The 17,500-nt window shown below is 38.0% G+C and overlaps 1 protein-coding gene across 4 annotated transcripts in view; it reads left to right on the top strand.

Annotated features, from left to right (window-relative positions):
- LOC137996514 (utrophin-like) overlaps positions 1-17,500 on the top strand; it is a 39,597-nt gene that overhangs the window by 16,181 nt on the left and 5,916 nt on the right. For 2 of the 4 annotated variants that reach the window (XM_068841952.1, XM_068841951.1), the window contains exons 2-13: positions 2,160-2,221; positions 3,469-3,564; positions 4,012-4,089; positions 4,532-4,624; positions 4,751-4,848; positions 4,933-5,016; positions 8,518-8,633; positions 10,951-11,045; positions 11,377-11,486; positions 12,413-12,566; positions 13,208-13,389; positions 15,042-15,186. In XM_068841952.1, the coding sequence (XP_068698053.1) occupies positions 2,160-2,221; positions 3,469-3,564; positions 4,012-4,089; positions 4,532-4,624; positions 4,751-4,848; positions 4,933-5,016; positions 8,518-8,633; positions 10,951-11,045; positions 11,377-11,486; positions 12,413-12,566; positions 13,208-13,389; positions 15,042-15,186 (1,313 nt within the window). Of the gene's footprint in view, positions 1-174; positions 349-2,159; positions 2,222-3,468; positions 3,565-4,011; positions 4,090-4,531; positions 4,625-4,750; positions 4,849-4,932; positions 5,017-8,517; positions 8,634-10,950; positions 11,046-11,376; positions 11,487-12,412; positions 12,567-13,207; positions 13,390-15,041; positions 15,187-17,500 lie in introns of those variants that run through there. The other 2 variants (XM_068841953.1, XM_068841954.1) reach the window with 2 other exon arrangements.

Below are 17,500 nucleotides of genomic sequence, written 5' to 3'. Positions count from 1 at the left end.
ATTGTCCATTTTGTTCTCGCAAACTTTTCAAAAACTTCTTTATCTTGCAATTGTGAATTGTTTATGTTTCAAAATCCTTACAAACACCATTTCCGATCTCTTGGCGTTTATATTCAAATTATGTTCGCTATTGTTGTTATCACAATGATAATAAAAAACCTCATTAGCATAATCACGGGCTATGAATAATTAAAGAGAGACGGCAGGATAATTCGTACATTAGCCGTTTAAGTACTGTTCAAGGCCGACTTGTAGCTCCAGCATGGACGAGGAAGAAGCTCAATGGGTTCGTCAAACCTCGATCCGAATGAAGCAAAAGAGAGAGGACAGGGCAGGTATTCAAATTAGGTATTCAACTCAACTTAGGAAAGCTGAGTGATTATTAGTTAAGTTATAATTAAGATCAACGCTTCGTTTACGTGATCAACGTATTCTGCTAAGTAACTATTACTATTAAAGTATGTTTCATGAAATTAGCGGAGAGTTCGCTTTTTATTTTGGGGAGCAAGAAAAACTTGACTCGAGATTTCGGCGTATAAAATAACGCTATTATTGCTTGATTCTGGTGTGTTGCAAACAATTTCATTAATGAACGTAACCACAAAAGTTAAATCTCTACGGTAGTCTATAAACACGACAAACAACTCTGCAAACTACAAGCTTCCCCACAGTTTTGCTCTCGGGACGTCAAGGCATTATCATGATGACAAACGAGTAGCAGTCATTTGATCATCGAAGAACGAGAGAGATGATGCGTAGAATTCGAGCCAAAAAAGACCGTAGTAATAAAATGATAACCCCTCAAAGATATTCCTTAAGTTTTCAACCACTCTGGGACAAGTCCTGTCTCAGAATATACAAGAATATTTATTCCATCAAAGTTTAGCCATTCAGCGTCCATTCAGAATGAAATGGGCACACTTTAATGCAGTGACCGATTTAAAAGAGTTCAGAGTGAAACTCGACAGAAATTAAAATTCTGAAGACGTATTCATGATTTCGTTAGCTGTGAGCTTGGGTTATGAATGGAATGTTTAAACGCAGCTCCGTAGCTACGACGTTCACAGACAGCTTCGGCTCTGTGAACAAATAGAAAATACTCGGTGGATGATTGTCTCTGAGCAGTTGTCTCAAGGTGAGCTACTCTTTTAATTCGCTGTTTTGTCTGATGCTCCGCGGGTAAAGAGAACAGATTTGACGTCCTTTAATAGCAAACATCATAACAAAGATGTGTAAATCAGTTGCAATCATTAAAACTAATAGTTTATTAACGATCAGACTCACAAAGTGTTTTTAACTGAATGTTTTGAAATGTTAATATCAAGCCTTCTCTTTGATGTTTTTAGAATACAGAAAGAGAAATGAAAAAGACAAGGGCTAACAGCTTTTGTTCGTGCAGTACATCATGCGTGCCGAATATCTTCCTATTCATTCGCTTGTTGAACGCATGATGGTTTAACTTTACGTGACAACAAAGAGTACTTGCACTTTAATTGTGGCTTTCTTACATTTTGACAGCAGGCATGTGAAGAATTTTAGAACATGCTATATTATGGGCAATATCACAAATATTGTTTGATAAAGAATAAAGCATTCAAAGTCGATATTTTAGTAAATCATTCAGTAAAATAAAAGAATTAACGAAAAGAGAAAGGAGGCCGAAAAATCTTTAGACAAGGAACATTAATATTATTCCTTTGCGTGCGATTGTACGTATGCCCAGTGTAGCGCAAAGACGTTAAAAAATGAGAAAAGAGAATGCTTTTGTTATATAATAACGTTTGAAAGTAATCTTTCCCTTTCATATAAACAAATAAACCCTTAAAAGTACTTTTAGTTTCAGCATTTTTTGACAGCTCAGTGGTTCATACATTATTCATCTACATACATTGTACCCATACAAGGTCTTTGGGGTGGTATTTGGAGGTTTTTTTTTCGGGGAAATCATTAGTGAATCGCCAGTTTGAACTCGAAACTAGTCCTATATCATTCTTTTGGCAACAAAATTATGGCAAAATATCAAATGCCGATTCAATCCGCGAGCATGGGGCGGATAACTATAGCTATATATTAAACTGTCGAAGTGATCCATACATATGTTAAAAATTCTTTTGATAGCTCTGGAGTTTTTCTATGTGAGTTTTATTTTTTTATCGTAGGTGAAAGAGAAAACCTACACCGTAAAACCTTCACCAAATGGATGAATGCCAGGCTTGCTCAGGTAGGAGTAACGACCGTGTTTTCTCGTCGGAAAATATTCCTTCTTCTTGGCGTCAGAATATTTTGGAACTAAATCTAGTGTCAATATTCAAAATCAAAATAATTATACAATTAAGACCGCAATCAAGATGTCAAAAAGTAGGATTAGAATTAGCCTCCTGATAACGATTAATAAGTTCCAGGTGCATGAGTTAATTAACGGCGGGCTTAAATTGAATCTATATATATATATATATATGTAATAAGGAAGTAACTTCTTGAGGCATATGTGTTTCTAATCGGTTTTATACTTCAAACGTTTCGCCGTTTAGAGCTTCGTCAGTGAATGAAGATTATGAGTACAAGATTGCTTTATGTAAAAAACTTAGTACAATGGTGGAAAGTCAAGGCTCATTAATTTGATGGTGTTAATCTAGATTTAGAGCTCGTCCATTGCAACCATTCATGAGGTTCTCATGCTTGCGGATTTCTAGCGCTTCAATGATTTTACGCGTGCGGATGTCGTGGATGTTCCTGTGGAGGATTCCCCAAGAGATATCTTGCATAGATGGTTTGTTATGGTTGATCAAATGTGAATAAACCGTATGTTTCACCATTCTGATATGTTCTTTTATTCTGGATCCGATAGTTCTACTTGTTTCGCCGATATAAACCGTGTCGCAGTGCGAGCATTTGATTTTGTATACACAGTTTTTTTGTTAGGCATTGGTTAGTTCTTGTTGAAGAGCCGCACGTATCACAGGGATCTGGGCAGCATTGTTTTTCTTTGGGCGGCGTGAATATTCTTGATGATGAGGAGCCATTAATATAGTGTACTGTGATGTTATCTAGACCTGTCCGATCATAACAAACCATATATATATATATATAGATAGATAGATAGGTATAATAAAACGACGAAGAGACAAACTCTTGACAGTCTCTTCGTCGTCGTCTCTTCGTCGTTTTATTATACCTATCTACAGATTTACGGAGAGACACGTATCCTCTGGATCCTCTTACTGGGAGTTCATCGTTGGGTAAACTGCTTTTATTCTCACTATATATATATCTATATATATATATATATATATATATATATATATATATATATATATATATATATATATATAGGACATTTAAATTATTTGTGTAAAAACAGCGAGATAAATGATGCCTTAAAAAAATTTTCGTAAGAAACCTACGACAATTTTTAAATAGTCAAATTTAGTAAATCAGAATTCAGTTCTATTTCTGATTCGTTTTCAGCTGGACCCTCCATTGGAAATCAATGATATAGTTATCGACTTGATGGACGGGAAGATATTGTTGAATTTGCTGGAAGTTCTTCTCAATACATCTCTGGTAAGAATATTTGTTTTCCAACTATTTTTTTCTTTGCATGCCTTGTCGTCATTCCTTCCTCACCTCTCAATGTATTTGTACTATATAAATTTCAAGTACCCGTTTTGCTTGGAATGCTTTTTCGATAACCTCCCTCACCCATTCAGTAGAATTAGTATTAATTAATAGTTTAAAAACGAAAATGCACTGATCAACACAGGTAAAGAACTTCTCTCAGGGGATAACTGTGATCGTCAGAGGTGAGTACCTATCTCGCCGAACTTGACCTGGTTCCCTGGAGATAGGTTGTGGTGTTTCTCTTACAAAGCTTAAGTGTTAGTGACAGTAGCTGTTGTTAGATGATATTAATCATTCCCAACCTATTGTCGTGTTATTGTTTCCCATGTGTTGGGAGCATTCAATTGAATAATGATCGAGTACAAAATAGTTTTATTTCATCTTTTATAGAAAAAAGAGAAAGGTGTTATGAGAGTACACAAGCTGAATAATGTTGAGAAAGCTATGGATCTGTTTGAGAAACAAAAGGTATAAAATCTTTGTTCACCATTGGTTGACCAGGGTCTCTTTTCTCAACGATAAGGGAGGCAGAGAAGAGAGACCCTGGGAACGAGTTTGGACAGTCGCGGGGCAAAAGCACAATGCAGAGGACGGTAAACACAGCCGCGGTCGAGGTCTATTTAGTTGATAAATTTCCCACCAGGTTAACCGTCTGGTGTTACCTTGACTTGAGCTTCAACTTAAGTGAAATGAAACAGAAGGTTTTAACCAACACTCGCTCAATTTTGCTTTGCGTTACTTCTGTGGGCATCGTACGTGTAAAATGCAAACGGAGCGAAAGTGAGAGTGCATTTACGATAATTTACACGAATTTCCTTGTGTATACTTAATTGCATTGGCGTCGTTCGAAATGAACAAAATTGAGGCAAAATCAAAACTGACCACGGTTCTTGACTCTTGTTTTACTAAGGTGAAGCTTGTCGGAATCAATGGCTTTGACATTGTGGATGGGAAACCCCGTGCCATTCTTGCTCTGATGTGGAACATTATTCTACGATTTCAGGTAATAAGAACTGACTGACATGGCTTCAGAAAATAGCTTTAACTTTGCGGTTTTATTTTTTGAAGAATGTCCCATTCTTCAAAGACCTTTTAAAGTTTCCGAAAGCATCCACTTTCTTAACCGCAGGTTCAAGAAGCTATGCAAGAGACAGTGACGGAAGAAACGGCAAAATCTTTCAATGTTGAGAAGAAGCTTCTTGATTGGTGTAAAGAACGATTAAATGGGTACGTAGAACAAACAGAATTCTAAAACACCTCTGTATTCGTATTTTGTGTACTGAATTGGCTGTGTCTCTACTTGGTTATCAGGTACGAAAGATTTTTTACCATCACAGATTTTACGAAAAGTTGGAGAGACGGTTTGGCTTTCAATGCACTCATTCATTCGTACAGGTACACAATACAATTACATGTAGCTTATTGGTAAAGAGGAGTGTAGCCAGCTGGGAGATGTGGGATAAGGGACAAAGTAGCCGAAAGATGAGAGGCAAAATGACTTTCCCGACACAAGTCTTTGCTTCGCAATTTCAGTTAAACAAGTTCACAAACGGATGCCATATTTAATGATCCAGGCAGGAAATGATATTTTTATGGTTGTCGTGTAGGTAATATTGCTGTAAAGCCAGTTTGCTGGAGTTTGCAGGCGGGATTATAGCAACTTGAACTATGACAACTATACGTGATATTTAAACTGGCCTTTGAAGACAGAAAGCCAAATCAGTAATAACACCAATTTCTTAATTTAATTTATCTGAGGATAAAATGGTTCTGTTGCGATACATGAAATTTATTTAGATAAAGAGAAAGTTTACTTTTGATAGCTTATCACGGAATTTTACGTTTTCCCTTTGTGAGGCATTGAGGCTCACGGCTGGAGCGAGAAAAAAATGTCTTTTGACAGGGTAGCACTCACTCGGTACTCCGGCTTAAAGGGTCTCCTTTGGAGAAACGCCTCTCCTCAGCGTGACACTGTGCGATATCGTGGGTACGTACTCCAAACAGAGAACTCCTCAAGTAAAAGACGATAGATCCAGATGATAGGTCCAGGACCTCACGCACATAGGGCACGGAGTTCTCGTGATTTTGCGGTTTGTCAGTCTGTTTAGGGACGGACCATTAAAAATAATCGAAGGGGATGGGTGGGTGACAATTACCAAGAAAAATTGCCTGGTGTCAGCGTGGCTTAGTGGTTATGTATTGGGCCTCCCGGCTTTGCATGTGGGCTGAGTTTCAGTCGATCTCAACCTGACTCTAGGGTTTTTTTCCGGGTACTCCGGTTTTCATCAGCCCCTCATCAAAATCGACTCACAGCTAATTGCTGCCGCAGCGAGTGAGCCTGAAGCGAACGAGCGAGGCAGCTCTCTAATCAGCAGAAGATTACATTATAGGGGCTTGCAATCACTTTTTCTTACCAAACGCAAGGAATTGTGGTTATGCGCAAATGGGAGATTTAGGATGCGCAGTGGTATGCGCGAGGAATTGTGGTTATGCGCGAACGGAAATATTTTAGGATGCGCAGTGATATGGCGCAAGGAATTGTGGTTATGCGCCAATGGATGATTTAGGATGCGCAGGATGCGCAGGGAACCATGTGCTTGCTTGTCTTAGCGAAGGAAGGAGAAGGTGAGTTGTTCTGTGTGTAACTTGCTCCTTTTTTGGTCTTTTTGCTTTAATTCTTCATATCTTTAATAACTTTACTTATGTAAAAGTTACCTTTGCTTTATTTCAGGGTCAAATTGCTGGTTGCAATACTTAAGTTAATTCGAGGTAAGATTTTTTAACTTGCATCTCCAAGCACGCGTTATACTGTGCGCTTCACCGAAGTGAGTTCTTTTCTTGCTCTTTTCTTTCGCGTGTTGTGGCTTTTTACGCTTCTGTTACGAAAATGCCGTTTGGTAATAAAACAAATATGTCTAATTGTAATTTATATTCATTTATATTCCGGCACAGTTCCTATCAACAGGGATATCAACTTTGAAAAGGTGTTTGGCTACACGGTTTTCAAAAAACGCCATCGCAATCCCCTTAAATCTTCTTCAGTTTGGCCCACCCTTGGTTCCTTTTTTATTTAATGAGCTATTTAAGTTATCCTTCGATGTTTTAAGTGGTTATATTTTGCTTCGCTTAATTTGGTGGCCAGTTCTCATTTGCTGACTGAAGATCTTGAAACGTGTTACAAACTTCCTGTTGCTTTAGCTTGCATATAGCATTTAATTCACTGAAAGTAGTTTTTTGGTTATTTTTGCAAGGGAAATGATTGTTTCATTTTATCTTTTTTTCAGATTCCCATTGACGGATTTCCAAAGTGATTATTTCGTCTATGTTATATCTACAACAAAATGTTGCTGTTAGGATGTATTCAATTTCAATTCAATTTTATTTGACTTACACAAAATATCATATCTACAACAAAATGTTGCTGTTAGGATGTATTCAATTTCAATTTAATTTTATTTAATTATAACTTACACAAAATATTATGTACATAAAGTTAGATTCATAAATTTAAAAAGTTTCGTAAAAAAATTAACTGCTTAACAGAGTACATGATGTCCCTGCAATGTCAAATTCAGAATGATAGTATATAGCTGATTTTAGAACATATTTTATAGTTGCTGTGAAACACACATTTGATTTTTATAGTCTGTTGCTCTTGAACATGTAAAGTTTGTGATGAAAAAAAAATAACAGTTTACCTGGAGACATCATGTTACTGAAATGTCAAATTCATATGTAGAATGTGGTTGATTTTACCACTTTGTTTAGTTGCTGCTGAAGAACAATCTGATTTCAACAGTATATAATTATTTCAATTACAAAATGTCGCAAAAACGTGAGTATGTCATAAAAAAATAACTGTAGTGTTTCACAGAATATAATGTGACTATAATGTCAAATTCATAATAGTTTCGAGTTGAGTTTACAACATTGCAAGTTGCTGTTCGAGAGACAACTGATTTTTAATACCATATTGTTGATGTGACAGAGTTTAGAGTACCTAACAAAATGTTATGTTATATATCATGTTATTAAAAAGGTTTTTTCGGAATGTCTATTGCTCAATGTTGATGTTTTGCCACCGTTCATTTTCTCAGGAAAACAGGTTTTCACAGGTTTCAATATAGCCCCCTCTATGTACCGAAACACATCATGAAGTTCTGCTCAAAGATCCTTTTCCAACTGCCATTAAAAGTATTATTACTTTCGTCTTTTTTTGAGGACGGGGGAGGCAAGGCATAATATCAAATATTAATGAAAGCTGAAATAACCAAAAATTCCGAAACAAAAAATGCCACATGGACGCAATATCTATTCAAACCTAGAAAACCCCCGACCTAAAACAGTTTCAATTGATTTCCAAACAATTCTTCACAGTTCAAGTCATAGGGTATCAATTACCATACTCAATGTCGTCCTCCCTTTCGGCAGCATTTTTACCATTTAGGTATACTAGTTACCATCTGGCTGTGGTGCTGTACTCTGACATCAAACATGGACTGTACAGAGGCTGCCAGAGGCGCCTTCGTATGCTTTCAGCCCGATCTCATGAGCTGCGCCCTTTGGCAATTCAATCCCCAAGACTGCGAGAAAAGGGTGACTAGCACTGCCAGTTATTATTATTATTATTATTATTATTATTATTATTATTATTATTATTTTAAAAAATCATGCAAGTAGTCGTTCCTAAAAACATATTTCAACCCAGACAAAAAGTCGGGCATGCGATAATTTGCCCTTAAAAAACTTCCTGCACAGACAAGTTTTTACCCACCCCTCCGGTTACTTCTAATGGTCCGTCCCTTACGGGACCGTATCAATTAGCAGCGGCTGCGGTAGCAAACCTGCCTACAAAGCGAAATACTTTAAACTGAAAACCCTTTCATTCTATCATAGGCCAGACTTGTTTAATTTTGATGAACTTGAAAACGTTCCAACTCGTACAAGATTGGATAACTCTTTCAAGATGGCCGAGAAGCATTTTGGAGTTCCTCGCTACCTTGATTCATCGGGTGAGTTGTGATGCTGGTAGTCATTGCCTGTCACACTTGCGTGACAAAGTAACATAATTAGTAAAGGGAAACATGTATATTCGTTTGTTGAAGTTAATAAGCTTCATTGAAGTGTTATTCTTGTTATTCAAATACTCAAATGTACATTTCTTTCATTTATCGAGTCCTTTCACGGGAACACATGCATGAGCCTAACAAATTGATCTGCTCCCAACTGTGTGGTTTCATGGCTCAGTTGGTAGAGTAGGTTGATTTAGCAACAGAACGGGAACGTCAGTGGCGACGTCGCGCGTAGCAAAACTACCAATAAGAATTTAGAATAGAGAAGAAAACAATGGGGTCTATTCTATTCTGAATTCTCATTGGTGTTTTTTCTGCGCGCGCCGTCGCCACTGACGTTCCCGTTCTGTTGCTAAATCAGCCTAGTATTGCATCGGCAACGCAGAGGTCATGGGTTCGAATTCTGTTGGAGCCACCTGAATTTGTCAGCTGTGCATGACAAAGTGACAATTGCTAAAATTGTCCAGTTGAGTGCGAGGATCACTTCTCCATTTTCGTAAAAGCTTTAGCATTGCGTTCTCTGCGTTAACACTGTCACTGGGTAATCACAGGAACAGTAAAGGGGCACCGTCATTCTAAATGTGCTATTTTTAGGTCAAAAATGGGTAAAAGTCTAAATCACACGTACAGCATTCCTGACAGCCCACTGACAAGATACGAAATATACTTATTGCGCAAAGAGCTATTCGTATTTAATTTTTGGGGATTTTCTGCGGAAACCATCTCCAGCCAAATTTCAATTCATTTCCATCCTCTCCATCCATGGATGCAAATAACAAAGCATAGCTTTAGTGCACTTCGATTGTTATTGGCAACAAAAGTACGCCATTTTTTTTGGTCTTGATTGATGCAAAGATGTATTTTAGTGGTTTGAAGTTTGACTGAAATAGCGTGACACTGCCCCTTTATAAATATACTTTTGAATTCCACTGTTTGGCTAATCAGGATGAGTACAACAGGATTCTTGATGCATTAGATCACCCCTGAGCCACATTTGCATGACCTTGAAAAAAGTGTTTGCAATTTGTTTCACGGACCATTGTTTGGCAAGATTAAAACAAAGCTTTTCCTTATTCCCGCCAAGAAAACTCCTAATATGGGCAGTAAACAGTTCGATTGCCCAATCACATTACTGCATTTCAAATTACGTCAAAGCGAAATGATGAGCACTTTCCAGAAAGTTCCATCGAGAGATGACGTTGTTTGCATTCGCGTTCGCTCGTTTGTTTTTGTTCGATAAGCCAATTAAATGTTTTGCATTTTTGTTTTCGTTCAGATTTACGTTTTTTAAAGGTCATATGAAGTTGGTCTAACTACACTGGGCAGTACTTTAGAAATGTTGGGTCATGAATCGTAGTTAATTTCAATTGCGTTTATTTATCTTCAAAACCAGATTCCCCTGCTACCATTTAATTTCAACTTGGTATTGCTGTGCTTGTAATAAGACAAGGCAGATATGCCCAGAAATGCAAGTGTCCTTCTCCAAAATGGCGGCTACGGATTTGAATGAGTTAAATTAAACTGAGTGAAAAACTGATACTAGAAATAGAAAGAGCCCCTTTACTTTAGTAACCCTGCAAAGTTTCACCGTATTAGGTGTTATATCAGCTGAGAAATTTGACAAATTTACAGAGGTTTGTATGACTGGGGGTATATCTGTAAATTTTTCATTTTTCAACTTACATTTTCTCAGCTGATATTACACCTTATGTGTCGAAACTTTTCAGGGTTACTAAAGTAGAGGTGCTTTTTCTATTTCTGGTATCAGTTTTTAATTTTAACTTATTTGAATTTTCGGCCGCCATTTTGGAGAAGAGTATATTGGATGTACTCTGATTTTAAGTGTCACAAAGTGTCCCTTGCTCTTCTCCCCAACTTTAACGTTACTCGTGTCTCGGAATACAGACAATTAACCCCACAAAGTGTCCCCCAAATTCTGCTCTTCAAATAACGATAAATAGCAGCATGAGGCAGATGTAAATTTTTTCATATGCGGGTTGTTAACCACACCCGACATGAGCCTCCATCGTCGGATCCTCGTTCCAATCCCACACGAACACGAAGAACGAACGAATTTATGATTTCCCGAAACGGCCTCTCTTGACTAGTTGTGACACGTAATAGCTGCCTTCATGCCACTGTATCATGCATCCAGATGAAACGTACATGTTGAATAATTGACCATACAGCGGTTTGCAAATACCTTACTGAAACTTACTTGATGTCGAGTGATTTTGACCTTTGGCTCCATTTTCAGACATTGACGTCGATCAACCTGACAAGAAGCTCATAATAATGTACTTAACAGAGATGTACAACTGTATGGAGGGGACAAAGGCTAAAGAAAGAAAGGTTCGTTGATTTGCTCTTTTTTTTTGTAAGATTATATAACTTCTTTACATGATAATTACCGTTGTTGTTACTGCTATTTACTTGTTCAGTGGTTTCGAGTTTTTTTTTGAAGTTTAACGGCACGCAAAACTCAACGCGGATGTGGTTCGTATCAAACGTAAAAGCAGCCGAGTAAAGACATTGTCAGTCTACAAACTTTTGGGTAGTTCTCAAAATTACCTTTTTAACATGGTTGAATTTGGTTTTATTACCAAACGTCTCTATAACTGAAACACCTGCAGTACCTAACACAATCAGCAAAAATTTAGTTACTTTGTTTTTTTTTATGTAGGAGTCTGTAATGAATGAGGGGATTGAGGTAGTTACCGTTGATGAACAGGAGGCAGTTGACGGAGCACTTAATGATATCTGGGATAAAATGGATGCAAAACCATCTGTCAGGTACATTTATCATAAATTTATTATAATTTATTTCTCAAGTATGATTGAAGGATTTATGCAATCTTGCTTGCCCCATGTTCTAAATCCACTCTGGAACTTGTAGGGTACCTTGATTCTTCTCACTTCAGGCCTCGTACTCGGTTAGCAAGTGACAGATACCCCCTTAATTAAGGACGATCTAACAGAAGGAGTCAATTAATCCACATGGAGTAGGCATGACTGGAGTTTATGAGAATTAAAGAAAAAAAAAAAAAGAATATTTGTCGTATGCGTGGAGTCCTCCAAAGGTGGCTTTTCCTGGAAAAACGAAGAAACCAAAGGTAAACGAAAAGGAACATCACTTCATGTCGGGGGGCCAAGGGAAATCTTACCACTATCAAGAGAGTATGAAGGTAAGAGAGGTAATCCCTCATGTTGGCCCTATCCCCATCGTAATCCCTCTTAAGTTATTTTTAGATCTCCTGTGAGATCCGGTATTTCACGAGGGTTAACTGATAGCCAATCATACGTCCCCATTTTCGCGAACGACGCGAATCATTGCATGGAAATTCGTTCAGCTGTCAACATTGGTAAAAATGGGGACATGTGATTGGCTATCAGTAAACCCTCGTGGAAATACCGGATCTCGCAGGAGATCTAAAAATAACTTTAAAAGGATTACGATGGGAATAGGGCCAATATGAGGGATTACCTCTCTTACCTTCATACTCTCTTGCCACTATTCAGTAAATGAATGAATAAATGGATGGATGAATCAAAGAAATGAATGAGAAAGCAAGGAAGCGTCGGAGTTAGCTGGCATTGTGGAAAAGGCAAAATTAATAACGGTTGATAATTTTCCTCTAGAGGTGTCTGTTATCCCATTAGATCCATTTTTTCTTCTTTTTTGTGACAACGTTTGGCAACGTTAGTTTTTTGCTTGGCAGTCAATCAGACCATGACAATGCAGTTGATAGCCTCGACAAAATGCTAAACGAGGTGGAGAGCGATCTTTCTGATGCTGAACTCAAAAGGCCAGTGCATGATGAAAATGATGTTGTGAGTTTAGAGGAGGTGATGAAGCAATTGGAGAAACAAAAGGTGAAATCGATTATCTGTGAAATTTGTTTATCAATTAAAAAATATGAACTGAAAAGGGTTGGAGAAGGGACAACGTTAACCGTGTGGTTAGAACTGCTGACGAGTGAACAAGTTGCAAACATAAATGGAAAATACGTGTTACGATTCAAAGATAGCTCAACTACACTAACGTGACGACAAAACTACAACTAAGAAACACAAAATACAAACAGCATATTCCTGTACAGCACTGCAATTTGTTATAAACATTCGTTTGCTATTCACGTGTCCACTGAACCACTGAAACAATTAGCAGCCAATAAGCCTTTGTCTGACCCATTAATAGGAATAGTTGACGTAGCTGATGTCTTTAGTCGCTATGACGACAACGACATGTAAAAAAAACAATGAAAGTACAACAACGTTTGCAGACCGATGAATGCATGCACTTTACATACATAAGTGCATGCTCTCTTTCCTTACTTGAATAATAAGAAAAATATCCTTTTTCGTGACAACACGATATCGCTTGGAGAGACTTCAAGGCACTTAATCGTGACTGTTATTTTATTTTATGTTTAAGGCAGTCATTGAGCTATCTTCTAGGGATTGTGTGAGTGTTGCAAGGAATCAAAGTTATTGATTTTGTCCCTTACAATCAGATTTTTCAAAAGGAGCTGGAAACTCTAAAGTCTCAGACGTATGTGGTATTAGACAAAGGTCAATCAATGATCGCAGATGGCTACTTTGACAAAGAAGAAGAAGAACAATTTCAGAATCGAATGGATGTTGATGCCAAGAGAATGCACAATCTTTTAGAGCAGTCTCAAAAGGACCAGGAAAGGTAAAAAATGATTTGCAAAAACGTGGATCCCTTTTCTTGTAGCAAGACCATTAAAAATAGGTACGCAATGCGTACGTGTGGTAGTGCAGTAACAGCGCTTTATTCCACAACTGTCGACTGTTTTGTTTTCTAGGAGATTGTAGTTCTCTTTGCGTAATGTGTAGCTCTAATAGTACACGATAGCGTTTTGGTACCTTATATCATCGTAGTGCGAAGGTAGATGCCTTAGGTAAATAGCCCCCTGAGAAAACTTATGGTTACTACTAAAATACTAAACACAGAAAGATTGAAGAAAATAAAAGGGAATGGAAAAACATTGGCTTCGAGGCTGACATGTTGATCATTTTCAAATTCTCTTGCAACTTCTTTATCACCACAAGCCTCTGATAGCTTTCCAAGACAAAGTTTCACTGATATTAAGCCCTGTCCGGCGGGGTTAGTATTTGAATGGGAGACCGAAAAATATACGACTTACTGTCAGAAACAATGGACGCTCAAAAAACGCGAACTAAGCAAGGTGCAGCTTTTGTTAGCCTGCTTTATGCAAAACAAATATTGATGCAAGTAAATAAATATTGTTATACAGTTTTCAGGAAGAGTAGAAGGAGGTTTCAGGAAGTGTCGATCGACAATAAAAAACATTTTGGCACCAGCAACAACATTTGCGACATGAAAGCAACATAAATTTTGAACTGCGAATATAAAAAGTTACCATCAGCGAAAAACATTTTGGGAGACTTTTGCTACGTTCAAATTTTCCATTGTACTTTTAGCTGCACAAGGAAATCGCAAAATCGAAAGTGACGTCGATTTCAACCGCCGCCATGATCAAGTTATCGTGCGTGTTTACTAACATCTCAAGAGAAAAAGGATACTTCTGTGTCAAAATGATGGCAAGGCACAGGGTTTTTGTTTTTGTTAGTTTGCTTTTTTCCTTCAAGTGTTATAAAGTTTACAAGAAATGTGCAAATTCAACACAAAGATAACAATCGCCCAACTCTTAAGGTTGACCGTTGTTTCTGCAAAGTAAAAAATTCACTCTCCTAGACAAGGTTATTTATCACCAGGTAATTCCATCGTTTTGGAAATAGCAGTTGCTTTATTATTCATCAGCGTCACAAATTCTTGCCGATTTTGGGGCTCATTTGTTGAAACTCTAGCACGCTTCCCACAGACCTGTTTCTTTTCGTGAGTTATGAACGCGCTGCGGGCCTATTGTCACCGCGGACTTACACTCTTACACTCTTACAACCCGGTGGCAGTGCACTTACAGTGCACTACCACAAAAATCCGGCTGGTAAGACAAGAGTATCTTCTTAATTTTTATTGACAGTTTCTCATGATGACAAGCCAGTTCTTTTTAACCATAAAAAAGAGGCGCTGGAATCATTCTCTTATTTTGTCTTCCCATATTTCACCGGAGATATCACGGTAGACTTCAAGAATCTTGCGTTTCTAATTTGTTCCTGTTATGTATTCCGTGAGTCGTGTTGTCTTGTTTCTCAATGGTAAGTCTCTGAGAAACCTTAAAGCAGGCAGTAAACTAAGTTTTGTACAAGTTCGTGTACCTTCCGATAGGCCCTTTCACCCCTTTCATACCGTGAACGTATGAAGACTAAGAATGTCTTCATGTATTTCTTTGCTATTTCAAGGCTTTCACTGCAGAGAACAGAACTCCTTAAGCAACAGTTAAGTAAAATGGCCAGCTGGGTATCTAAAGCAGAGCAAAAGATAAAGGATGAACCTGATATTGGAACGAGCTATGATACTGTCAAGGAACAATTGGAAAAACACCAGGTAATCAAAACGTCACGTAACTTAATTGTAAAACTATTGAGAAAATCCCCATATGAGGTCGTACGTATAAGCGCGAGCAGGGCCGGAAAAAGCCGTACGACCCTTTTAGGAACAAGTACTCCTCCATGCGATGCGATTTTAGAGGATTTCGTCGCTTCTAAACGATAGCGTCATTTGACTACAACTACCAGAATTTAGTTTGTTTTTCTTTTCTTATTTAAATTTTGTATTCCCAGTGGGGTAAAAATAACAATAGCTCTAATTAGCACGAGACAAGCAAAACCTGTAGGATTCTGGTGCTTGTAGTCAAATCACGTCATCATGCAAATGTCCTATTGGTGCTCCGGCGCTAGAACGACTAGACACTTAAAGTAAAGCTCCTTTCCTTAAGCAAATACAAACAAAATAATAGATAAATTTTCTGTGCAAATTTGTAACTTTTTTTGTCCAAAGTTCACCTTCTCTGAGTGCTCAAGAATATTGTAAAGAGACCATATGATAGAATACTTATTCACTGAGTTTAGGTCGGGCCGATCCGGAAAATATTTGGCCCTCGGTCTTGGCGCACCGACCTCGCTGCGCTCGGTCCGTATATAACGTACGCCATGATCTTGGGCCAAATATTCTCCCGTCCGGCCTCCCACTCAGTCAATAAGTACATAGAATGTCGCCTTAGCATGAAATCAGAGTCAAAACAGTTCTGGTTGACAGCTACCGTGCTCCCTGCAGAGCCTTTCTTTTGCTTGCTCGATTTCGGCGTTCTTAAGAAAGACTCTGCATGAATCGAGTAAGATCTTTATTGAACATGCGCTACATGTTGCCTGGATACAGTTTCGAAGCCAGTCTGCCTAATACACGTCCAGAATAACTGGTGCTTAGCTTCCAGCGGATCTCGCCGCCATCTTGATTTTTCATGGTACAGCAGGTTCTGTTATAACCATCGGTTTTATCACTAAACGCATGCTCCCACCGAAAAAACCAGTTTGACGAGAGAAAACAAGATTGTCTAGTCCAGAAGTTTGGGCTGCGGCGGCTTCAAAGAGTTGACGCGAACCAGGCAAAGCCTTCTTTTCCCCTCCTCAGTAAAGAAAAAGACAAAAATTGGCTCTGCTCGCAGGGTGGCTACCATGGTATTGCGACCACAAGCATCTTGCCGGAACTCAGATCAGTACAGTAAACACCCATATATAAGAACCTAGAATTTAAGAACCTGTTAGGCTAAAGATTTCATTTTAGACCCCCCTTACATAACAACCAGTTTAGCCTAAAAAATTAAACAGGTTCTTATTTAGAAAATGATCTTGAAATCAAGCGTCTGGAACAAACTTTTAAACTGCACAAATCTTGAAATGACTTTTTTTCATGGTTATGATTGAAATTTAAATGTATCAGCATCCTTATCAGAGGAAATCACTCATACCATATGTATTATAGAGTAAATATCTTTTGTGGAAATAAGAACCGATTTAAGAACCTAAATAGCCTAAAACTACTTTAAATGCTATTCCTATAAGAACCTATTTAGCCTAACTTGGAAAAATCTAAGTTCTAATGTGTAGGTGTTTACTGTCTGTAGCGTTTTGGTCATCAATACATTTTTTCGAGAAGTTAACTAAGGCGTCTGCACTTGCTGTTTCCACAAATGCTTGCTTCGTAACTGAATGCCAGTCCTTGAGAAGAAATTCAAGTGATGACCGACCGACAACATGCAGAAGACATGAACTGTCGCTGTGGAGATGCACCGCGTGCATTTGCGAACTTAAGGATCCTTTCGTTTTAATTTAATTGAGTTGTATCGAACGGCGGCAAAACGGTGACAAAACGGTGTAACAAAATGGTGGAATCTAGAAAATGAATAAGCGTATATACAATAAGCATTAGCGAAAGCAAATTGGCCAAATCCAGCAAAATCTTACCGATGGTTGAGCCAATCAGACTTGAGCGCAGTAACATAAGTGAAATGCCAAAATGCATATTAATTCTTCCTTTTCAGTCACTATTTTAAGGGAGACCAATGATAAAGTAGAGTAATTAGATGTCCCGATTTCTGTTATAAGTGTCGTAGTCTGTCAATTTATTGCTTTTACTTTGTTTTGCAAAGCATTGACCGAATGCAAAAATGGCCGACAACAAATTATTCTTTTGTCTTTGTGTTAATTAGCCTAACTAGCCTCGTTAACACTGTAAAGTTGAAAGAATTTGGGCTGTAAAACGAGGCTAGTTAGGCCGTACTTAACACAAAATTAACTGAAGAGAGAGTAGTGTAAGGTGACTCCTATATTTCTAACCCATATGAACCATGTGAGCGTTAGCC

This window comes from Montipora foliosa, chromosome 3, assembly GCF_036669935.1.
Source record: "Montipora foliosa isolate CH-2021 chromosome 3, ASM3666993v2, whole genome shotgun sequence".
Classification (NCBI taxonomy): domain Eukaryota; kingdom Metazoa; phylum Cnidaria; class Anthozoa; order Scleractinia; family Acroporidae; genus Montipora; species Montipora foliosa.
This window is presented reverse-complemented; position numbering and strand designations above follow the sequence as displayed.